Raw genomic sequence first — 25,732 nt, forward strand, 5'->3', positions numbered from 1 at the left:
TCAGTTGTTTGTCTGGCAGAGAGCTTCAAGGCAGGCATTCCTCAGACGCGGTGCGTTCGCTCACCCCGGCGGCCATGCCTCGAGGAAGCTTCCAGACACACAGAGTGCACCGACGCACCGTGACATCACTGCTGGGAGGAGGTGTGGGGTTACTCCCATGCTCAGCTGTCCACGCTATTCTTTTTTTTAGTGGTGTGTGTGTGTGTGTTTGGGCGCAGGCACACTTACGCGTCAGAAAACGCCTATAGAGACACGGGCGTCCCCGCCGGGTTTTTAAACAGCTCGTGGATGGAAATAGTGCGCTATAGTGCGCGGCTTAAACTTGTCGTGTCGTCAAAAAAAACAAAATGGAAAGGCATTGCCGACGCTACAAGTTGAATCCACACGCCAGCGTCATTTCCATCCACCAGCTGTCTAAAAAACATGGAAGAGGCGCCTGCTCAAGGCGTTTTCTTGCCGCCTCTTGACGTGAAAATGTGCCTGCACCCTGTGTGTGTGTGTCAGGGAAGGGGAGGGGTAACATAGTCATAGGCTGACTCATAATGTGTGTGAGGAAAGACCCCCAAAGCCACAAGGTCCCAATATACCCCGTGGTCACCCCCACCCCCCCCCTCCCCCCCGTTACAGATGATTATTAACACCAGCTGCCACATGCAGTCATATTACCGTTTTTTGTTATGAGGTCATTACGTGCTGGCCTTGTGTTCAGTTGATGCTGACATGAGTGCACGCAGAAAGCTAGTGTTTGACACACCGGCGGTGACCAGAAGAGTTTTCTTCCTGATGCTGAAAAATACAAATAAAGATATCTTGAATATTGAACCGGAAATGGAAGTTGTCAGATTCAGTTCACTAGCAGTTGAGACGAGTCCACACTAATTATCCATAATGTATAAATGATGGATATGGGGTCAGGACAGCTAGGCCTTTTCGGGGAGGTGTCAGAATAAATTATGGACTTAAGCCCTAACCACACCAAAGGGTCAAGACGGTTTTAGCGTTGTCCCTGTGGTGTGATATGTCTTATTGCAAGTTGACCTCTTCTCTTCTCTTCTCTTCTCTTCTCTTCTCTTCTCTTCTCTTCTCTTCTCTTCTCTTCTCTCCCTCTTGACAGGTTTGTTGGAGGATGAGCGTCTGTCTAGTGCTCACCAGGCAGAGGCCTTTACACACCAGATCCTAAATCTACAAGGTATCATTTTCTTTTCCATGTTCTTTTGTTTCCCTGGTGTATGTTGTAGCTGTAGGCCTACTGACTGTGTAAAGAGGATGGAATAAGCTCCTGCATGTTCTATTCAACATATAAAATCTACATGTATTTTAATATGCAGTCCCCAGACATGAAATGCACCAGACATCAATCAGATGATCAATAACAGATACCTTATGTCTGCTCTGAAAGGCCAAGAGACAATAGAGACTGAATTGTTCTTGGTGACTATGCATTAGTACCGGTATTGTTTTCTCTCATTAGCCTCATGATCCCTGGAATCTTTGTTCTGGAGAAAATATTCAGGGAAAAATAGCAACAAAGAGATTTGGTGTAGAGCAGTGGTTCTCAACCAGTGTTCCGTGGACCACCAGTGGTCCTGGGGGGGTTAAGAGTTAAGTGTTTGCTAAACATCTGCATTACTTAATTTACACAATAGATTGTAGAATAATTGTTATTCTGATCAATACAGCACGGAATTGTGGACAAAATCGTATCCAACGATAACGAAATATTCTTCAGTCTTGTGTCTGAGAGGCTGAATGTCATCAAATGGTGGTCCGTGGCTCAAATGCTGGATAAATAATGGACCTCGATGTGAAAATGGTTGAAAACCATTGGTGTAGAGGGAGAAAATGAGGGGGCCAAGGATAGATTCGTTTTTTGGGGCACATTTTCCGAACATTTTTAAATGTTTCAAAATGTTTATTTATTTATGCAATTATTTTTCTTCAAGGATTGCTAAATTAGCAGATCTACAATGTCAACAAACGGTTGACATTGATTGATTGAATATTCTATTAAGCAGAGATGTAAACAGCACAGTCAGTGCTGTCAAACACTTAGTCTAAAAGGATATCACCGTCAAACAAAGTCCCATGTGCTTGTAGAACAGCTACTGTATATTACTGTACATACGGTAGTCTAGTCTAGGCAGGGCTTAAGTGGTTAAGATTGTAGGAGAGCTGTTCACACGGAGGGCTCCACTGTGTAATGTGGAGGTAATTAAGACAAAGAAGGAAGAGACTAGCGGGATTTCGATCCTGAGCCGGCCAGCAGGGGATCATTATTGTACAGTGTGTCTGTCAGCTGCCATGCTATGCCCTCAATACTGAGACACAAAGCAGGATAATTGAATTGACGTTTGTCTCGTGTGACATGTATTTTATGTCAATGATCTGCCATCAAGGCAAAGGTTTTCGGCCATAAACCGCAGACGTTGCACACTTGCAACAATAAGCAGCCTGCTCATCTCTCATGACGCAGTATGGATTTGTTTTGTGCTGTTGGTTTTGTAATGAAGAGTCGGCCGTTCAGACTGAGGCTTCAAGAGTATCAACGTTGAATACGTACAGTATCTGTTAGCCCATTAACACCTGGAACGCATCTGTGTCACCTTAGCTTTAATTTAAACTTTAGCTATTGAAAAATAGCAGATCTACAAGATCATAGCGAGGCACCGAGTGCCAGTCTTTGAATATATATTCTTTTCGGCTACAGCATTTTTTAAACTCATATTTGGTCCCTGGAACAACATATTTTCAGATGGGGGGTCGGCGGCCAATTACATATAATTTCTGGGGTCCTTGACATGAAAATGTTTGAACACGTTACACCACTGATATAGAAACAGGAAACTGTCAGGATTTAGAAGACATTTGTAGGATCTGGTCTCGGGTCTTATTATATTGTTGCTTATACTGTAGCTACTTTAATGGGTTAAATTGAAAGCATTCAATTTGTCCTTGTGGACCATCGCGATGATGTGTGCCAATATGACTGATTCTGAGGTACGGCTTTGCTATGTATTGATCTTAACGCTGTGACGTGTCGGGGCTGATTGATAACAAGGCTATTTCATGTTTCGGCCAACATCTGCGCTGAAATCTGTAAATACCATAGCTACTGTAGGCTACCCCACTGTGCCAAAACGTGATTACGAGATTTGATTAATTGGCATTCATCCATAATTAAAATAAATAAATTATATATAATATTATATATATTTATTTATTTTATTATTATTTTTCGTTCTGAGATATTCTATTTATAGTGACTCATAGGTCCCTCCTTATAGGTCCCTCCCGTTACAGTGTAATAAAGAGGCTAATGTTCTGCAAAGATGTCTCTAGCGCTTGTTCTTGTTCTCGCCTTGATGCTTTGTTTGTTTGATGTTGTATTTTGAGCTCTTCTTGGTCGGGTAGCTTAGCTTTATTCCTGAGCTGTGTCAAATGTTACGCTCTGTGATCTGAGTCTGAATGGCAGCACATTGGTTACAGTCAGTTACATCACCATCTATCTTCATCCATCAATTAACACACACACACACATATATGCTAGCACGCACACACGGACGCGGAAAGCCAAAAAATCAACCTGAAGATGTATTGAGATACACAAAGAAAGGGTAGGACACGATACGCTTAGTAAACTTCCTCCTACTCCTTTTTCGAACATAAACAATATTAAACATACATTAAGGATTATGTAAGATTATCATTATGTAAGAATAGAATTTGTTTGTTTGTTTGTTTGTTTGTTTGTTGGGTCCTTCTTTTTTGTTTTTAAATAATCTAATTTTCCTTTTCCTTTGTCTTTCCTCATTTATATTTTAACATGTTCGGAATAAATACATGAATTACAACCTGTGTGCCAGTCTGAGATCACAACCCCCCCCCCAGGGCAGAGCACAAGATGAAGACATTACATGAACAACATTACAACTTTCAATTGTATGCCATATACCACAAATATAGAACAATCCATAAATCACATTATCACTGAATCATCCATTGCACAACTAGATACCACATATCACATTATAATCACAGAATCATCCATTACAGAACTAAATGCCACAGGGAGGAGTTGGAGGGAATTTGAACGCAGACAGTACTGTCTCAGTGAGCGTAGAGTGAACGCAAATTTGCATAGTAGAGACTGCTTGAAATGGAACGCATGACATACTGTGGGCATGTGCAAGTTAGCTTGAAACAAATGAGAAACAGACAGTAGTGGGAGTAGGCTATATATGAATTAAGTCAATTAACTATTAGCTAATTAACAGGGAGAGATAATTAGAAGTAGCCTCCTGATGCATGTCTTAATGAACTAAAACTGTAACTAAAACTAAACATTTCAGATGACTAAAATATACATGGAATTGTATTCAAAAGACCATACAGTACATCAACACTGACACACCTAAACTTGCATCTTGCACTTGCCGTAGCACTTGCCCTAGACTCGACGACCTTACAGGTGTATGCAAAGGCTGAACTGATGTAATTTAGATAGCATTTTATGTAGACATAGCACTCTATAGTATACATATATGCATAGTTTCATTGCACAGATATTCTACTGTTGGATAGATATTAGGATCTTAGCTTCCCTACGATTCTAGATGACTATTTTTGATGTACTTGATGTATTACCATGTGTTGCTTTTGCGCATCTGCGTGAATGCCTACATTGTAAAATGCCCTGTGGTGTCCCGGTCGCAGCCCAGCTGCGCTCGGTGCAGACGCAGATGGAGTGTCTGGAGGAGGAGAAGGAGGCGGAGCTGCTGGAGGCGCAGGAGGATCTGCGCGTGGCCCACGAGGAGGTGGAGCTCCTGCAGCAGGCTGCCGAGGAGGCTGCGGGGGAGAGGGAGAACGACATCGCCTCCCTGCAGGTTAGGGCTGGGACCATACGGGTACCTCACTCCCTGCAGGTTAGGGCTGGGACCATACGGGTACCTCACTCCCTGCAGGTTAGGGCTGGGACGATACGGGTACCTCACTACCTGCAGGTTAGGGCTGGGACGATACGGGTACCTCACTACCTGCAGGTTAGGGCTGGGACCATACGGGTACCTCACTACCTGCAGGTTAGGGCTGGGACCATACGGGTACCTCACTACATGCAGGTTAGGGCTGGGACCATACGGGTACCTCACTCCCTGCAGGTTAGGGCTGGGACCATACGGGTACCTCACTCCCTGCAGGTTAGGGCTGGGACCATACGGGTACCTCACTCCCTGCAGGTTAGGGCTGGGACCATACGGGTACCTCACTCCCTGCAGGTTAGGGCTGGGACCATACGGGTACCTCACTCCCTGCAGGTTAGGGCTGGGACCATATGGGTACCTCACTACCTGCAGGTTATAGGGCTGGGACCATACGGGTACCTCACTCCCTGCAGGTTCAAGGTTCAAGTTTATTTAGTGTCCCCGAAGGGCAAATTGGGTTGCAGCATAGACAGTACATTAAACAATGAATGAAACAGTACAGACAACAAACAGTTCACATAGCGGATACCAGAGTAAAAGGTGCACACAACCATTAAAGTGCAGGCGTTTAAAGTGCTATGCGATAGGTCATAAAAGTGCGTGTGCATAGACATAAACACAAGATAATACAGTAAAAAGTAAAAGTGCTCATCATAAGGTTATATCCTCGATCTACGCACAGCAGCATTCAGTGTGTGAATAGAGACCGGGACAAAGGAATGTTTGTGCCTGTTTTTTGTGGCACGGGGCTCGCAAGCGAAGGCCGGATGGGATGGGTACCTCACTACATGCAGGTTAGGGCTGGGACCATACGGGTACCTCACTACCTGCAGGTTAGGGCTGGGACCATACGGGTACCTCACTACCTGCAGGTTAGGGCTGGGACCATACGGGTACCTCACTACCTGCAGGTTAGGGCTGGGACCATACGGGTACCTCACTACCTGCAGGTTAGGGCTGGGACCATACAGGTACCTCACTACCTGCAGGTTAGGGCTGGGACCATACGGGTACCTCACTACCTGCAGGTTAGGGCTGGGACCATACGGGTACCTCACCATATGATATCTGTGGCCATATTAGGCCCTCGATAATCATAATATCGCGATATATTGCTATATTCAATTTATTGCAAGAGATTTCGTCAGCGAGATCTCACGATATCTGTAACTGAAAATGAAAAAAATAAATGCAAAACTCTGGAATTATGTATTTATTCCAAAATCTTACTGTAAGCTTTACATGAATCTTGCCTCCTCCAAACAGTAAAACACTGACTGCAACTTTGCAACTTGTCCACAACTTGTCTGTCCACAACAATGGACAGACAATCTATCAATCAAGCTATCAATCTAAGCAATATGAATTATATTGCGATATTGCCAGGAGGCCGATACAATATATCGCGATAGTGATATATTGGCACACCCCTACTGCAGGTACAGTAGTAGTGTTGGTTTTGTAGACTGAAACGTCGGCTACCTTTTTTCACTGACAAAAACGAAATAAAAACGATTGCGGGCCGATGCAAAAGATAAGAAGATGCATTGCAAAGCTACACGGCGTATTTGTAGCTTTGCATCTTTGTAGCTGAAGTTGAAACCAGCTCATCTTTTTTATGCTTTGTAGCTGTTGTATCTTTTGCAGCAGCTTGTGTATTATTTTCAGCATGCAACCAAGTGTCATATCAGGTATAATGACGCCATCAAGGCCCTGCCAACATACATATTTTAGTGGACTAAAAACAAATCTAATTATTTTGTTGACTAAAACTAGATTAAAATTTTGTTGACTAAAACTAGATTAAAACATTTCAGGTGACTAAAACATGACAAGAACTACAGACTACGACAAAAAAAACACATAAAGATTTTTGCCTCCCCGCCTGCTATAGGAGGAGCTGTGCCGCCTCAGGGCTCAGCTGCAGCGCCTCACGGTGGAGACGCAGGACTACGAGCTGGAGATCACCACCCTGAGGGCCGAGATCACTATGAAGAGCCAGCGCAGAGAGGCCGAGAGGAGAGAGGGTGAGAGACTACCGTTCTGTATGAGAGCATTGAGAGGAGAGAGGGTGAGAGACTACTATTCTGTATGAGAGCATTGAGAGGAGAGAGGGTGAGAGACTACTGTTCTGTATGAGCGGAGAGAGGGTGAGAGACTACTGTTCTGTATGAGAGGAGAGAGGGAGAGAGACTACTGTTCTGTATGAGAGGAGAGAGGGCGAGAGACTACTGTTCTGTATGAGAGGAGAGAGGGTGAGAGACTACTATTCTGTATGAGCGGAGAGAGGGTGAGAGACTACTGTTCTGTCTGAGAGAAGAGAGGGTGAGAGACTACTGTTCTGTCTGAGAGGAGAGAGGGTGAGAGACTACTGTTCTGTCTGAGAGGAGAGAGGGTGAGAGACTACTATTCTGTATGAGCGGAGAGAGGGTGAGAGACTACTGTTCTGTCTGAGAGAAGAGAGGGTGAGAGACTACTGTTCTGTCTGAGAGGAGAGAGGGTGAGAGACTACTGTTCTGTATGAGAGGAGAGAGGGTGAGAGACTACTGTTCTGTCTGAGAGGAGAGAGGGTGAGAGACTACTGTTCTGTCTGAGAGGAGAGAGGGTGAGAGACTATTGAGATTAGTCTCGCGTTGCCAGACTGTTGCCTCTCCCGATTTTCAAATGCTTCCGTCATACAGTCTGGAGCAACGGAAGCTCGATAAAGTGGAAGTGGAGCCTCCTCCCCACTTCCGTTTCATCTTCACAGTCGCACAAATGTATCCTAGTATAAATCGCATTAGCAGAAATGGAAATAAAAACTCACACCCTTGTGAAGTGAGAGGCGCTCTAATCAATTATTGACCTTATACCATCCTTGAAATGTACCTTAGTTACGTCACCAAGAATGGTGGTCCCTTATTGGCCAAGGGTTCATACCGACAGCCGATTTGCTCAGACACATATGACTTAAATTCTCCATTCATTGTCAATGGCTTTTAATGAATAACAGAGCAGAGCAGAGCAGAGGAGAGAATATCAGAGGAGAGGAGGACAAGAGAGGAAAGGTAGCGGTTATCTACTTACAGGTACGGTAGATAGTGAGCTCCTCACCTCCTAATGTAAACACACATCGACCAGTAGCACTCAACCGAAATGTCGCAAAGGCTCAGTGACATTTTAACCACTTGAACTCTAGCGTTCACAATCCACAGTCAATCCACGGTCAATCCACAGTCGCACATCAATCAGACTTGATGATATACATGCACGCACGCACGCACACACACACACACACACACACACATATTACATACATATTTGCGGTTCATTCGGAGTGAATTAAATGTTTTCAAGGGGGAGTGGTTAACCAGGGTATAGATTTGTGTTGCTAGTGTCTGCATGCGTGTGTATGTATGCATTTTGCCTGTGTTAGTATGCGTTTGTCTGTGTGTGTGCGTGCGTGCGTGCATGCGCAGTGCATGTGCGTGCTGTTAAGATACCAGTGAGGTGAAGTCACACTCAGCGTTAGACAGAGACGGAGAGGCAAGGCAAGGCAGAGCCACTGCAGCGCGTCAGACGCACACTTCCAGCACATGACATCACTGCAGCGCTCTGGGCTCAGCCCTGAGGTCTGACTGAGGGAAATTGAGAGAGAAGACGCGGGCGGGGGGGACGGGGACGGGGGGGCGGTGTGTTGGAATCACACTGCAGGGACAGACGACTGTATGCTGTGTGCAGCAAAAAGTCACAGGTCATGGGACGGTGGAAAACCCATCATTTTCATCAGTTCCTTCGTATAGATTCAGAATTGACCGTGTACCATTATCATGTGTCCAAATGTATATATCCCCCCGGGCTTACTGGTTCATCGTGGTCTATCGTTGCTTCATCAGGATGTTTCAAAAGGGGTTTTCCCTATTGTATTGTTTTTATACTGTGCTAAATAAATAAAACCAAAGAGCTGTACTGTGGGTCTCAGTAACCAGTGCACTAATCCATTAAGACCAGAAAATGTCTTTTTCTGAAAAACCTATGTTTCTTCTTTCATGTGAAAGGAAGGTTGTGAAGGAACCCCAAATTTATATATGATTGGCCGCGACCCCGATCTGAAAACATGTTCCAGGGACCCTGAAGAAGCAAAGATTTGAGTTAAAAACGTTCGCTCTGAAAGAATATATATTCAAAGATTTGCACAACATTTTCACGATAAAAAAATAAATAGAAGATCTACAAGCTCGTAGCTTGTAGATCTGCTATTTTTCAATAGCTAAAGTATAACACAATGCTTTAAAACACCAAAAGGGGGTTCCCGTCCTGAATGGGCTAATAAAGAGCTGTCTCAGGTGAACCAGGGCACTAAAGAGCTGTACTGTGGGTCTCTCAGGTGACGTGGACCAGCTGAAGGAAGAGTGCCGTGGCCTGAGGGACGAGTGCCAGGCGTTGAAGGAGGACAACAGACGTCTCTCGGAGAGGCTGCAGCTGCTGCACAGGCAGAGGACGGGGTGAGTGAGATCACTGAGATGGCAAAACGGCTGCTCAGTGCTCTGTCACCGGCCGGCGGAGCTTTACTTGGTCAGATGGTCGGGAACAAACACAGTAACACACATAATTATTATAACACAGACAATACACACACACACACACACACACACACACACACCGTCTGGGGGCAAGCCCAGAGAGTGCACAGCCTTAAGCCCAAACCACACCAAATGGGTGGAGAGAGACGCAACAAAGCGGTTTTAGCCTTCGCCCCAGCGGTGTCCTGTTGCACGTCGGCGCATGTCGACCCAAGTGATTAGAAAAAAATGCAATGGTTGCTTGCAACTAAATGCGTCTACTCACAATCGTTTGGTTGCAAGGAGTTGCATGGCGACTATAGGGATGTCTCGATCACGTGTTTTTTGGCTCCCGATCCGATTCCGATCATTTGAAAATGACGTGATCGGCCCTGATTTCCGATCACGTGATTAGATCGGGACAACCCTAATGGTGACCTATTGGTGTGGTTTGGGCTTTACACATAATCACTGGGTGGTGATATTTGACCACATTAACCCTGGACAATAAAAACAAACAAACAGATCTACAAGCTCACAATGCATCACATCATGATGCATAATGTGAGCTCGTCGATTGGCTATTTTCACGATTTGTCACAGGGCAAAATATATATATGGCTTAAGCAGTTAAATTGCACCTGTTGCATAGTCGAGGTGACCCCTGTGACACTGCCAGTCTGCCATGAGTGATGACAAGTCATTGAGGGGAAGGAGGCTTATCAGGTCGCCTTTTATGATTGTTAGTGAGATGGCGGTGCAGCTAGGTTCATGCCAGGGTAGTGGGTACTGCGGCCGGCCATTGCCAAAAATATCTGCAGTGTGACAGTGAAGCATATTGTCCTCTGCAGCTGTGGTTCTAAAACCCAATGTTTGGTTCCCAAATATAGCCGATATACAAGCTCACAAACATTTTTTACTTCTTAAAAACTTGTTTTCAAATGTATGGGATTTCTTCGATTTCAATGTTTTTTTTGTTTCGTTTTTTGTAAATGTTTTGAAATAATTATGATTAAAAACTAAATGTAGTAAACTGAAATGAGAGACCCATAGAAATGTTTTTGCGACCCACAAATGGGTCTCGACCAACCGTTTGGGATACCAGTGTTCTAAACTCTCCTGTCCTGCAGGTTGGTCATTGCAGAGCCATAGAGTAAGACAGAGTTACGACATTGAGAGGGCAGTCACAGGGTTGTCACTGTTTGCTATGCTCTTTGGCAATAGTCTAGTCTATGTAGAAGACATTGGACTGGCCCCATGAAGTGAACAGAGTTGTCGTAACTGTTACGGCCCAATAAGTCTAGGGGCAAATATATAAAACGGACAGAAACCTGACTGCAGATTCGAAAATGCTTTTACTTGCATTTGCAGAAAAAGGTTACACAGTTACAAAACTATTTGTTTCAGTTGGTGGAAGTTAATCGACTTTCAAGTACATTGGCTATCATTTATAATAAGAGTAATAAGTAGTATAAGTTAGAGAGAAAGATATTACAGCAGACTATTTATAAGCACTTACAGACGTTACAGTGGTATGGTGTTCCAAAAGTAAAAGGAGACTAACAAAACACTAACATAACCAAACCGAACCCTAACCGATAACAAGAGGACAACCTATAACTTAAACCTAACAAACGCCTTCCCGAAGGCGTTTGTTAGGTATAACAAAAAGGTATAAGCAAAGGTAACTAATAACGAATGGCTGGAGTAAGATAAATTATTTTGTCTCGTCGCAGTCCAGACAGACACTGATATTTATAGGAGACGCACAGAGGCCTGCAGTTCCTCTGCTAGTCACATGACCGGCTTTGGCCAATGGGGTTGATCAGACCCTCACATAGCTTCTACCGGTTCTCCGTCTGTAGCTGGGACAAGCACAGTCAACACAGCAAACAACAACACAGCCATAGTGGCGCCTTAAAGGTTTTATGACATTCATTTTCATTTATTTTTATTTTTTATTTTAGGTTTTATGACCTCAATTACACCCACAAAACCTGAACTTTGAACATTCAGTGGATTTTCTGTGGTCTGAAGTTTTCTTTGGGTTTTTTTGGTCCTTTTGAGCTACAATGAAAACAGGCAACACAGTGAAACAGTGACATCTGCTGGCAAATCCCATTTACATATATGGGATTTGCAGTAAGTGATGTCACTTACTTCCGGCAAATCAGAGCACCTGTTTGAGCCAGAAAACCCCAGATCACAGAAAATCTACTGAATGTTAAAAGTTCATGTTTTTTGGGTGCAATTGAGATTAGAAAACCTAAAAAAAACAAGAACAATTCCAAAACCTTTTTTTTAATGTCACAATCCCTTTAAGGCCTCACTCACACACATGCAAGACACACTTGTGTCCTTTGTCTTCTGTGTGTCATGGCCGCCTCAATGCATTTCCAATGGGAGTCACATGGTTTGAAGACACAACCTTGCATGGGGGGGGGGTGGAGGGCAGAAGACAGCCATGCAACAAGGTTGTGTCATGAAACCATGTGTCATAACTCCCATTAGAAATGCATTGACACACAGAAGACACAGGACACAAGTGTGTCTTAGGTGTGAGTGAGGCCTAAGACTAGTGCAGTGTATTGTTTATTTATTTCTGTGTCCTGCACACAATGCCCCTCATGGGTTTATAAGATAATAATAATAATAATAAGAGCCACCAGCTGTTACAGTAACTCTGTCTTACTCTATGGCTCTGGGTCATTATAGCTGTATTATCTATCATGGACTATGTTAGGCCTGGAATACCATGGGAATGTAATTAACTGGTGGAATGGAAAGCTAGCAGCTACTTTGGTCCCTGGGGAGAATAGAAAAGCTGCAGAAGTTTGGCTCCCCTGGACAAGAGTTATAAGAACTGCTGTTCTATGGCATAATGGCCTTGATACAACTTTTACTATAGCATTACACGTTTGAAGTAAAATAAATACATAAATAAATATCATATAGGATCATAAAAAACATGAGAGCGAGATCGTTAATTAGCTCCCTCGTTACCACAATAATTTCCATATTGAACTTTCGATATAACGTGGCTACTGGGGCTTCTTTGCCATTTTCAGCACAGCTGGAAAGGGAGGGAAGATGACAATCGCCCCGGCTCGCCCCCCGCATTGTATTTCCATTGTGAAATAACATAACTATTGTCCATTATTCCACGGCTTGGTTGAATGCTTGATTCTGATTGGTCAATCGCTGAATTCAGCGGTGTTATTTCTTTATAACGGAGCACTCTGCTCTATAACAGACCGCTGTCTAATCAAAGCCTCAGAGCACCTGGCTGCGCTGCTTGGATTTTATGCTGTACCCAACATGACAGCCCTGTAAACACACACAATGTCATGTACAACTAAACTTAACAAGAATGTTTTTGAAAACATTTGAACCGAGAAATAGACAATGCAGATAATAACAGACGGCCAGTGCAAGAAGGAATACTTGGTAAGCAAGGAAATACCTAGTTTTGTTGTTGCTTTTGGGTCAATGCATTAATTTATTAAGAAGCCGTGTAACATGCGGGACAATAAACGGGTCGGCGGTCATTATCGAGAAATCAAATCCCTTTCAGGATGATTAAATATCTCGATTTCGTCTCTGCGTTTAATTATCCTGTCTGAATTGTATTCATCCCTTTGTGAACAGTTCCAACAACAGCGTCTACCTCTCCCTGAAAGAGGAGGACCCTGCGGACGGGACGGAGGAGAAGGACGTCGGGACCGGCTCAGAGGGCACCATGGCGGAGAGCTACATGACCATGGCCCAGACCCAGAGCACCGTTAACTGCCGCCTGGTCGACGCTTCCATCCAGAAGAACATCTCATTCGATGGGAAGCCCATGACCGCCACCAGCTGGAACGGAGGCATCGGGGAGATTGTCTCCCTGAGAGACCAGCTCAAACAGGCTGAGGAGAAAGCATCACAGGTCCAGAGAGAGGTATACAGGTGGCTAAGCACACGATCTCCCAGAACCTGAAACTTTCCAGAACCGGTCAAGTTCTTTGATGTTTTTTTTATGGAGTGGACACGGGGACTCGAGGTCTCAATTCAGCCGACACTGTGGCATATTTATTTCTGCATCATGAAATAAACACACACAAAGCAGCAGGCATTAGACAACACAGACTCTGCAGCACACCAACCTGTAATGAGGGACAATTGGCAATCAAGCATACTGCAATGCAGTCACGCAGTCGTGCATGCGGGCGGGCGTACGTGTGGGCGGGCGGGCGTGCAGGCTAAAAGATCAGATTTGAGAAATAAATCAGATTTGAATCGGATTTGAACTGATGTGACTGTAGTCTAAATGGGGCCTAGTGAATCTGGACCTCTCAGTGTTGGTTTTGACCTTGACAGAGTAAGAGATGCTGATGCTCTGCCGAAACGGCAGAGCCTTCTTCAGAGCAGATTTTTGTTTATAATTGCAGAACCATGTGAGACTTCAAACTGTCTAACATTCTGGTACATATTGTTTAGTCCTGTGACAATTACAATCAATTTGTAACAGAAAACAACACAACTACCATGAAAATGCATAACAGTGTTGAATCAGCTGTCCTAAAACTGACACACATAATTATGGATAATTGGGTTACACAATGATAGCTGACACGACACGATGAGCTGAGCTATTCTTAGCTGGCCTGGAATGTGTTGTCATTAGCTGGCTGCTGTCATGTCCCGCTGTGTCAGCATTGCATAAAATCAAAAAAGTACAATATTGTTTATTTGTTAAAAATGTAGTGACAGAAAAATGGCATCATTCTATGTGACTGACTCCTAGCCAGGTTAACCTAACTGGATTAAATTAAGACTAGTGAATATGTAAGCAGTTCCCCCATCCGGCTTGAGCTCCAAACATAGAGGAGGGGAGGAGGGAGCACTCGTTTTGGCTCATGTGACAACATTCCAGCATGACAACTCAGACAGCTTACTCATCGTGAGGCCATATTGGCTGCTTGGTCAGTTACTCACCGACAGCAAGGCCTCGAGGTTTGTTGTCTAGTGATTTATAAAGTCATGCATTTGTTGTAAAACCTTGGATGAATCAAAACGAGCGCTCCCGTGCTCAATTTGACGGGAATTGCTTAAGCGCAATGGATTCAGCTCACGGTATACCTCAGAGTCAGTTGTCAAGTGATTTGAAAAGTCATGCATTTGTTTTAAAACCTTGAATAAGTCAAAACCAGCACTCGCGAGCTCAATTGTGATTGCTTTTTTGTTTAGTTTTTTTAGATTTTAGTTTTTTTTGCTTTTCTGCCTTTATTGATAGATACAAGTGAAGATTGACAGTAAAGAGGGAGAGAGAGACAGGGGGAGCAAAGTTCGTCATGAACGGACCTTGAACACGCAACACGCTGTCAGGCCAGGCCACATCTGTGGCATGCGCCTGGACCGCTAGGCCAGCTGGCACAATGGATTCAGCTCACTGTATACCTCAGTGTCCACATTAGCCAGCTTTGCAGACCCCTTTCAATGCCATAGAACAAACGAATGGATGAGATAGGTACCCGCGGAACTGACCTTGCTTATATTAACATTTGACCGAGGAGCAGAGCGTAATGTTTCTTGTCCATTTTGTCTCCCAGTGTGACGGTCTGAAATCAGAGCTGCAGGAGCTGCAGGTTTTGTTCGACAGCAGTCAGAGGGAGAGGGCTGAGATGGAGGAGGAGCTACAGCGCTGCAAGGCGGAGCTGGAAAAGCTAGCTGGGGGGACTCGGGTAAGTGGACAACACAGGAGCACAACGCCACTGGTCACATGGTTTCAAGTTCTCAGTCGCCACGACTGATTTCAGTCATTTGGATTCCATAGACGTCAGCGAGCGTGTCTTCTGTGAAATTATGCTGCGCACACCAAAAAATAAATGGCATGATCTACGAGCTCACAACACATTTCAGTCTGACATGTTGTGAGCTTGTAGATCTGCTATTTTTGGTCATTAGTTATTTTAAGATGAAAGTATTTCAAGTGATCAAACTAGCAGTAGAATATAAGTTTAGAAGCATCTTCCAGATACATGAATGGTCTCAGAAATGTCATGATTTCTTCAGCTGGTCTGGCGTAAAACATCATCATTACATTTTCAGTCTTGAGATTTTATTTTTTCTTTATTCCATGCACTGGATTGAGAATGTAATGTGTTAATAAAAATAAAAACATTTTAGTTCACGTGTGCTTAGGAAAATTGTATTTCAACGCATTTTAGCTACTCAAAGATATTAAAGATAGACTCAAATAAAATAAATTATTATTCAACTAAATTAATTAGTTGAATTGTATTAGTGGTGAGCACATAAATGTTTCTAACCTATTCCTGATCTACTAACCTTGTTCTTTGCACTCACTGGTACAACTAATACACCCATACCCATTTCTGTCGAACTCACATGTTATGTCTAAATCTTATATTGTAGTCAGTCAGTCAAGCATGTTTGCAAGTGAACAGACTAAGCCTGTCTTATCGGTGTGTGTTTCTCTTTTAGACTGGTGTTACTGCACTCTGTTTTTTGTCTGTCTTGTCCACTTTGTCACAGCAGTACTAGAACGCTCTTGTTCTAGATTAGAATAATGTCCTAATGTTGTTCTAATGAAAACACACGTAACAGCAAAATAAAAACTAAAAAAAATCACACCTGTGTGAACTGAGCGGTGCAACTATACATAAGCCTAGTAGCCCTCCTCCCTGGCCTGTGTGTGTGTGTGTGCGTGTGCGTGTGTGTGTGTCATGCTGCTCAACAGTGCCATCCAGCGGTTTTGGCGAGGTGTTGCAGCTGTCCGTGCTCAGACATACAGACACAGAGTACATACACACATAGCTGCCTAATGGAGCGGTTAGGCACCGCTCAAAGATATTTTTTAGGAATAAAATAAATACATTTCTCATCAAAGCACAATTAATGAGTTTCCAGGGCCAAGAAGAGCCCATCATTCACTGAAGACATGTGAATGAAAAATATCCATACATTCAGAGAAACTCTTGCAACGATACAAATATATATAGCTTTGTCTTTGCGTTGTGTCAAATTGTCTGCTCTGTCCCTGTCCTCAATACTGTCCATGTTTTCTCAATGTCCATGACTTCGCAGTCTGTCTAATGAATGCTATCATTACAGAACAATATCTTAAATAAATGAAATATGTAAAACATTTGGATATACAGTATAAAACAAAACAATCACTTGTGTGTTTTAACACGGATCAAGCCAGCTGGTTCATATTTTTCATGTGACATGCATTGTCATCTCCAAAATGTTTCCTCTGAGCTGTGCAGGCATGGAACAAAATATTGGCGCTAGAGTGCCCACAGATATGGCAGATTTTACTCTCCCCTTCCTTTCCCCACCAAAACCGGGAGGCATAATCTTCCATTCTTACCTCGTGCTGGTCACGCTAAAGTCTCTCTAGAAGCGTTAATATTCCAAACGAGAGGCATGCTGAAGTCAGAAATGAAGACAGAACATTGCCCATCTGGTCAAAACAATGGAGAGTTCCCTAGATTAGGATAATACGAGCCATTCTTTAGGAGCCACAAACAAGGAAGTGAACGACAGTGCGCATGAGCCAATCAACAAGGAGTACATTGCAGAAGTAGATACCAACCCCCCCCCACGCCTATACACGTCTTTAGAATCCCATGGTTTTGATATAAATAGAGATATGTTGACTCAACGTAATTCTGTGAGTTAAATTTGATGAGGGAAGACTGCCACTTCAGCAAAACACTACATTTTGTGGTTGTGATCATACTGTAGGTAAACTCTCTCTCTCTCTCTCTCATTTGATCAGCATAATGCCACACACAGCTACATGAGATTCACACAGGAAGGCTCACATTGACTCAGATTGTAGTAAATGCAATGGTGTAGAAGTCTTTACTGTTGCTGTAACGCTGACAAGTAAACAATCTGTATTCACAATATTGCCATCAAAATATATACGCAAAAAGTAAAACTAACCCAAGCTTTTTCAAAGGTTTTCAAAATCGTTCGAAAATGGCAGATGTACAAGCTGCACAACAACGTAACGTTTTGAGCTTGTCAAATAACCAAATGTAAGACTCGGCTTCATTCGTTTGTTTTGTCATAATAAATCTGTCAAATAATTGTAGTCGAGTAATGTAAAAGCTAAAAAATTAAAAATACTCAAACTAAAAGTACCACGATGTACTTGAGTAAATGTACTTAGTTACTTTATACATCACTGGGTATCTGATTATTTTTTATTTGGCATAAACCTTTTGCATTGTTCTTTTTAGGAAAAAAACGAAATGCCTCCCTCCATCTCTGCCCTGCCCTCACCCCCCCCCCCTCCCCCCGCCCAACCTCAAATGCCACACAGTTCCTGCATTCATATTTTTGTGTTTCATAATGACTTATGGTGGTGGTTGGTTGTTGTTGCATCCATCCATCTATTCACTCCCTCATTCATTCCTTCCATGTCCATTTTCCTGTTGTGTGTGTGTGTGTGTGTCTGTATGTGTATGTGTGTGCGTTTTTTTTTCTTTTTGTCCTCCTCAGAGCTTCATCCATCCGCCTGAGCACCCTGTTCTCTCCATCCCCTTCATAGGAATGATTATAATAGTAGCAGTGGTTTGGTGCTGGTTGTCGGAGCTGGCGTCCCAGAAAGCAAGGTACGGGTGGGCATGCAGGGGTCAGCAACATGTCTGTATACACACCGACAAGATGTGTCCGTGCGTGGCAAAGACTTGTCCCGGTCCATGGCAAATATTAGATTTTCTGTTTTACACGTAATGTTCATCATAAGACCCAATTACTGAACGTCAGTTTCCAGGTTTTCTTCACAATATTTATGACACTTATTTACTACGACACTATGACACATTAGGAGTGCACTAGTAGGCTACTAGTGGTGCTCAAATGTTTTATTTGCATGGACCCCCCTTAACTCGAGTGTACAAATGGAACCAAATAGACCCGTACGGGTCCATTTGGTTCCATTTGTACACTCTCAGAGTTACAGACCTGTCATGGTCATTCAGGGCTATCTCTTTATGTTGTTTCTGTTAATACTCATTACCAGAAACAACATTGTGTCCGTGGCAAAAATGGAATTGTGACAAAAATGTCCACCATAAGCAAACATGGCGATGACCCCTGGTGGGGCGTCTTCCGTCTTCTGCTGACGTACAGTAATGTGTTTTACACACTCACCATGTGGAATATAATATAGGGCTTGCTTTTCTACCGTGCGCACACACAGAATTCATCCAGGTGCACTCGGTATGAATTAAACAGGTGTCTTAAAAAAATGCTTTTGTAACAAAGTGCAATAACATTACGGTGTAATGAAATATGTGGAAGATGGACATGGGACGGGGCGGGCAGCTTGGCAAATCGTCTTGTACAAACCACCATGTTAATGGATGTCCAATATACAGTGTATAGGTCGTCTACTTTCGGGCGGGCATCGATTAATGCAGACGTTGTCGGCTGGATCAACGACAGCTCTGCTCCAGGTCTGCTCACGAGAGGGGCGACAACGCAAGCGTAAAAAAAAAGCTCAACTCAATCCAGGTCTGGTCAGTCGCGGGAGTGTGCACGAAACGAGCACGATTGCATTGTCGCCACTCGACGTCTACAGAAAAAAAACGCAGACCTTATTGAAAAGGAATTGTACTAGGCGTGTGAATCGCTGCCCGTGTGAAAGGACCTATAGTCAGGGTGGTTGATAGTGGTATCCTATAATAGACAAATCCACAGAGGGGTGCCCTGCTGGGCGCGGCCATTACTGTGGTGTACAGTAATGGCCCTCGGTGCCACGCTACAAGCTTGTAGATCTGCTATTTTTCAATAGCTAAAGTATAACATAATGCTTAAGCGCAGCAGCACTGATTAGCCACACCTGTTCTACTGCTCCGTGGATTACACCTTAGTAACACCCCTCTGTGGATTTGTCAATACGAGCAGCTCTCCAAACCCAGTTCCTCCAGACCCCTAGTAGAGGGGGGCCTATAGCAGTGGGCTTTCTGTGGGTTTTCTGGTTCCACTGCAAAATTGGCCATTCATTTTTCCCATAGGGATTTACAAAAATATTTATATCAATTATTTTAAGCCTAGAATCAAACCATCCAGGATCCTGGTGAATCATGACCATAATACCTTTGATTCTGGAAAGGAAATCAAAGAATCAAAGTTGTTATGATCATTTGTGTAAATCTCTATGGGAAAATCGAATGAACCATAAAACCACTCCCACTGCTATGCCCTATAGCTGGTTTCCCTATATCTATCCTGCCAGGAATGTAATGTTAACTTCCTTATATGCCTTAAATAGCATTCCTGAGGATGAGTACTGCGAATCACAGGCCTTTTTACTCATACTAATTAGTCTCTCTTTCCACAGGGGAGTGAGGTAGGTTGGAACCACATCTTGTCTGTCACCGCTGCCTCTGCGGCGGTGTTGACCATGGTTAGCTTGTTGAGAGCTCTTGCGTGATGCTAACTGTGTGTGTGTGGGGCGAGTCGGGCGACAGACGGACACGGACGGACAGGCGTCCACTTTGGCCCAGCGCCTCACTTCCTCCTCCTGCCACACGTCGAAAGACTATAGAACAGGAACTGTTCTGTAATCAATGTATTGTATAATACCTTCCCTCAAACTGACCAGCCAAGAGGGAGGACAAATCCTTGGAATGTTCTTATAGGAAATGAGAGGGGTACGCCATGCACAAAGAGAGTCATCTCACTTTGACATGAGGAGACCGATAAATGACAAAGAGGTGGCTCCATGGGCTGGGTTGAAGCACAGATAAGCTAGGACACAAACACCATCTCCCTCTCCACTAGGTTTCTTACTTTTTTGTTTTTCGTCAGTGGTTATTGTACTATGGGACTAGGATAATGGCTCTGAAAATGAATGTCTTCTGTCATCTGTCATTAAGGTTCTTGTATTTGGTCATTTTTTATTTATTTATTTGTGGTTTTGTGGTTTTTCCTCATCGCAAAACATTATGCTTGATGCACTGAACACCCTATTGTACATAATGAAAGATTTGATCAAAAGTGTAGTTTCAATTTCAAATTAGTCTTTTTCCTTACAGTGCAATTTAAAAGTCACCGTTATCTCATCTATAGGCAGATTCACACTGAGTCCGTTTGAGTCAAACTGTTCCCGAATACAATTGCCTGGTCCCCACTGGCCATGATTCACATTGGCCTTGATTCTTCCGCACCCGAGTACACTTCATTCAACTGTATTTACAATGCCTTCACATTGCATCGATCCGTATCCGAGTACACTTCAATCGGTCCCGAGACTACCTCCATGTGGTCCTGGGAACGGTTGGGTGATCCGCTCCTGGGGAACGGTACACAGCATTCACACGAATGCATTCGCATTCACCCGAGTGACCATAGTTCACCCATAGTTCACCCGGGAACTATGGGTTCACCCGTTCACCCATAGTTCACCCGGGACCATAGTGTGATGATTGGGTCTCTGGACTGTTGAAGTGTATTCGGATACGGATCGTTCCAATGTGAATGCATGTGTACAGGAAGTGGACTGGTTTTTTTTTAGAAGGTGACATAATCTCTAGTCGACGAGCCAAGCATTAACAAAAAAATCACACCTGTGTGAACCGAGTGGTGTAACTCCCCTCTCTCCCCCCCCCCTCCATTTCACAACGTCTCCTGTTGAATCTGCATATACACGCAGTATACTTGCTGATCTTATTCTGCGGACTACATGTGGCTCTCTCTAATAATGCTAAAGTAGAAATAGAATCCATAGCAAACACGACACTGGAGCACAGAACTGACTGACACAGTGAATAGCAGGCAGGCTGACAGTGAAGTAACGGCAAAGAGGCAATGCAATGCAGTGTGTCTGGATTTATTTGAGACAATGTCGCAGAGTTGATGGTCAGTGTCCGTGCGCGCCAGCCTTCAAGCACACCGCCACCTGGAGGATCAAAGTGTGTTATGCAAGTGTACCCGGGTGCGCTGTTGAATCATGGCCAACGGGGACCAGGCAACCATATTCGGAAACAGTTCAAATGAAACGGACTCCGTCTCAGTGAATCCCGGACTGCCTGGCATTGCAAAGACCCCGATTCCATTAAGGGCAATTTATCATAGTTTTCAGTCAAATCTCACTTACCCAAAATTCTAAATGCAATAAATCCAAAAACTTTGAAATACATAAAATGCTCACTATCCAAATGGACAAATCAACTCCATCCAGTTGCATTCATTCCAGGCTGCTTGACGTTTGCACATCTTCTTTTTTTTCCTAAATGCCCCTCAAATGGGTGAGAGTATGTAAGGCGTATACCCTCCCTGCTGAGTGCTGGTTCATCCCACTGTGGCTCTTTGTACATACAGTACTGGGATCTATGTTTATCTGTGACCTCGTCTAGATGAGCAGGCCCTGAAGCTTGTTAGCAGCGTGTGTGTGTGTTTTATTTAGGTGTGACAGACTCTAAAATCAGTGGAGAAACAGCATTCATTCATTCATTCCAGGTACGCATCGAGGTAATGTGGACTGTCAGCAATCTCTTCTTTTTTTTTTGACAGTTGGTCTCACGATATGGGCCCGACTCACTTTTGACCACTGAGGCCGCTAATGCGATGGGAACAAGGGTTCATCAAATGCAGAGGGCATTGTGTAAACAAATCCAATATTTAGAGGCGAGAATGTGTAACACTTCATGCTATGTAATAATGACACGATTTAATTCGTGTCATTTCAAAAGTAGGCCTACGTCAAGACTCTAAACGTTACGGTGTATACATTCGTGAAATGACTTGTGACTTGGTAATGAACTCTTAGAAAGGGGTCTGCATGTTAATGTGCATAATATAGAAGAACAATATTTAATTTAGTGTTTGGTATGATGTTTGTTCCTTTGTATTTGATGTAAATCAGATGTGACATTATTGTACCATGTGAGAAATATTTCTTAAATCCATTTGTACTAGCTTTGTAGAAAAGTTGATTCTATTTTGACAGAGTATTGTATATTTGATAGCCAAATAATATACAATTTAAATGTTTATTTATGGTTGCATTATTCACCAAATCTACTAAGAATTACTTAACATTTTCAATAGGCCTACTTCTATGTTCATTGGTCGTGTGGGTACTGCATGCATATTATAGACTGCCATGTTATAGAGCAATATTACTCCTGTTCTTCCCAGACCCTTTCCCATATTTAAGGTATGCATTTAGATATTTTCTGAAAGCATTTTGTATAAATTTAACTGAGCTCCTCTTGGCCAGGTGCCTCACGTAACATAGATGTACTATATTTCTCAACGATGGTCTACCGGGTTAAATAAAGGTTTCATTAAGAAGCCTCCTGCACTGGCCAGCCGGGGCGCCTGATGGAGGGGAAAGGAACTGGTTGGAATGACGTGTTCCTTCCACACGCTACGTCCAACCGGGCAAAACTGCACCCTGTCAGGTGAAAATAAGTGGCTTGGACTCTGCATGCATTGAAGGAAGCATGAGGTCAGTCCGTTGCTCTCCCCAGGTTAGCAGAGGGCCCAGGATTACACTACTAGACAATTGACACTAGGTGAAAAAAAAAGGTTTTCTAAATCGTGGGATAACAATTCGGAAAAAGAAAAAGCAGTTGAATTTACATTCCACTAACTCGGTTCAATGGACTGCAATTATTTCCACTGTCGACTGCATAACTTTGTAATGACAGATCACTTCCTATAGTAGCAACTGCTGTAGTACACATTGACTCATTCAGTAGTGATCATACATGTATAGTTGTTCCCCCCCCACCCCCCAAAAAAAGAAAAAACAATCGTATTTGATATATCTGGGGACCCCCCCATCCTCACAAAGATTTGGAATGTAGCAGTTGAGGCATTACACTTTGTTTGACTGAAAATAGCAGGTCTACAAGCTCAGATCTAAAAGCTTGCAATCTTGTAGATCTGCTTTTTTCACAATTTGTTCCTCTTTCTTATATTATTACAAACATTGAAGACGAAGGTGAGGACGCAAATTCTGATTGGCCGGAATGAGATGATGTATGATGATGATGTACGATGATAAGAGCGCCCCTCACTTCACACGGGTGTGATTTTTATAGTACAGTTTGTTGGTTACTTTTGATTTAGTAATGTTTCTCTCCCCCCCCCCCTTTTTGAGGGGCACCAGCCCCTCCTATGCACAGCTTTATGTGTAGGTGTGTTTGTAGCACGGAATGTGATGAATTGATTGGCTGATGTATAATGATGTATGATGATAAGTGCGCCCCTCACTTCACACAAGTGTGATTTTTCTTTATTTTGGTACAGCAGTGGTTCTCAACCAGTGGTCGGGGACCACCTGTGGTCCTTGAGGGGGTTCCAACTTCCAGGTTGTCCCCAGCTAAATGATGGAGAGTTGGTTAAGATCTTTAACTCTTGAGTGTAAAATGAAAGTAAATGGACCCTTATAGGTCCATATGGTTTCATTTTACACTCTCAAGAGATAAACTATTGTTAAACAGCTGCATTACTTAAGGTAATTTACAAGAAGTCTACACAATTATAGAAAATGTAGAATAATTGTTATTTTGATCAACGTTTGCCTGTTATCCCTCCAACATCAATACAGCATGGACACGTGTACATATTCTTTTAGAGAGGCTAAATCTCATTAAATGGTGCTCTGTGGCTCAAATGCAGAATAAATGATGGGCCTTGATATGAAAATGGTTGAAAACCCCTGTAGACTACTATGCATTTATTAAAAGGTCCTTAAATTGTCACTTCACTGTCATCTGGGGCTCCCCCCGAAATCTGGGGGGTCCCGATGACCTGCAGGTTGAGAACCACTGCCCTGTGACACCACAGTGTTTCTTCGCTTTTCTGCTTTTCTCATTAATGGAGTTGGTTATATATATATTATAGTCGTGGCTATTTTGTTACCTGGAGGTCTATTTTGTACTGTAAATGACTTGAGAGAATAAATATATATATACTTACGTTACGTATGCACTGAACATCATGTCTGATGAGTTGGTTCTTTTCATGTCTGATGAGTTAGTTCTTTTCATGGGGGCTGACCTCACCCTATGCAGCGCCGTCACCACCAGACTTCTAAGGTGTCGAGGAAGGAATGCCATTCAGGAAGTTGTCTTGACTGATGAGCAGCTCTTCGCTGGTGTCCCGTTACAACCAGGTTGTATGGTTATTAATAAACGTTCTCCAGAGTCATGTTATGAACTTTCCAACACATTGTTTTTTACAGAGGCCAAAGATCTGCTCGTCAACACAGATGACGAGAGCCTTCTATATTTCCAGACTAGTCCTATACCCTGTTGCCAACAGTCATGGTTTAGTGAGTTTAAATGATGTAAGGTGTCTAAAAGTGGCCTTATACTAACTTCCTTGTCTGTTTCAAAGGAAACTTTAGTTAATTAACATACTTATGCACTATATATGTCATCCTTGCTTGACTGTGAAATGGAAAAGGTAGCGAAAACTGAATAACTTCGCTAACAATTTCTACGAAGCCCATGTCTATAATGCATTGTAAATATATTTACAAAGCATTGGCTTATAACACATAATCACAGGCTTCAGCAATTTAATTTAATTTAATATACAAGTAAGTATGTTTAAAATGCATTGGTCTTCTTCATAGAAACCACTGCATATTCAAAGCATTTGAGAGCACTAAAGCGACTACAAAATAAAAAGGTGTTCTCGTAAGCATGATTTGTGATTACCAGGAGAGGATCCTGTCTGTGTCCAGCTAGCCTGACAGTGAGTATCCTAAGCATGTCCGCATGTGTCACAGTTATTCTTACCTCCTGCCGCCTTGCAAAGGTCACTACCAGTCATGTTTGGTGTCACTGCCGTGTTTACTGACTGCTGAGTAACTGCTCTGTTATACGCTGACATATTTTTAATCATAGATAGTTCTATTAGTTTTTAATTATATCATATACTCAATTTATACTAACCAATGTGTTGTACATGCAGGATGTCCTCTGAAGTCTCTTAACCTGCGTGTCAATGTAAGCAACCAAGTGTCACCTTCATTTTATATTCTAACCCCCCCAACCTCAGAACCCCTAATTGTCTAATCCTATACTGAATCTTCGCCATGGAAATAATTTTGACACACACACATGATTCTGCCGTGAGTTTAAAGGCATACATTTTCATGTTTTATTATTTTTCTTTTAGGTTTTATGACCTCAATTACACCCACACAACCTGAGCTTTGAACAT

General features: G+C 43.1%; 1 protein-coding gene across 2 annotated transcripts in view; it reads left to right on the forward strand.

Moving 5' to 3' along the window:
* Positions 1 to 24,495, forward strand: part of LOC310857854 (uncharacterized protein) — a 44,106-nt gene extending 19,611 nt beyond the window's left edge. For both annotated transcript variants that reach the window (XM_083763804.1, XM_083763805.1), the window contains exons 5-12: positions 1,115 to 1,189; positions 4,714 to 4,883; positions 6,874 to 7,006; positions 9,346 to 9,463; positions 13,169 to 13,460; positions 15,112 to 15,243; positions 18,041 to 18,153; positions 19,887 to 24,495. In XM_083763804.1, coding sequence (XP_083619930.1) covers positions 1,115 to 1,189; positions 4,714 to 4,883; positions 6,874 to 7,006; positions 9,346 to 9,463; positions 13,169 to 13,460; positions 15,112 to 15,243; positions 18,041 to 18,153; positions 19,887 to 19,899 — 1,046 coding nt within the window. In that variant the 3' untranslated portion in view covers positions 19,900 to 24,495. The remainder of the gene's footprint in view (positions 1 to 1,114; positions 1,190 to 4,713; positions 4,884 to 6,873; positions 7,007 to 9,345; positions 9,464 to 13,168; positions 13,461 to 15,111; positions 15,244 to 18,040; positions 18,154 to 19,886) is intronic.
* Positions 24,496 to 25,732: the final 1,237 nt, after the last annotated feature.

Source organism: Protomyctophum parallelum (genome assembly GCF_964188405.1).
Source record: "Protomyctophum parallelum genome assembly, chromosome: 4".
Lineage (NCBI taxonomy): Eukaryota > Metazoa > Chordata > Actinopteri > Myctophiformes > Myctophidae > Protomyctophum > Protomyctophum parallelum.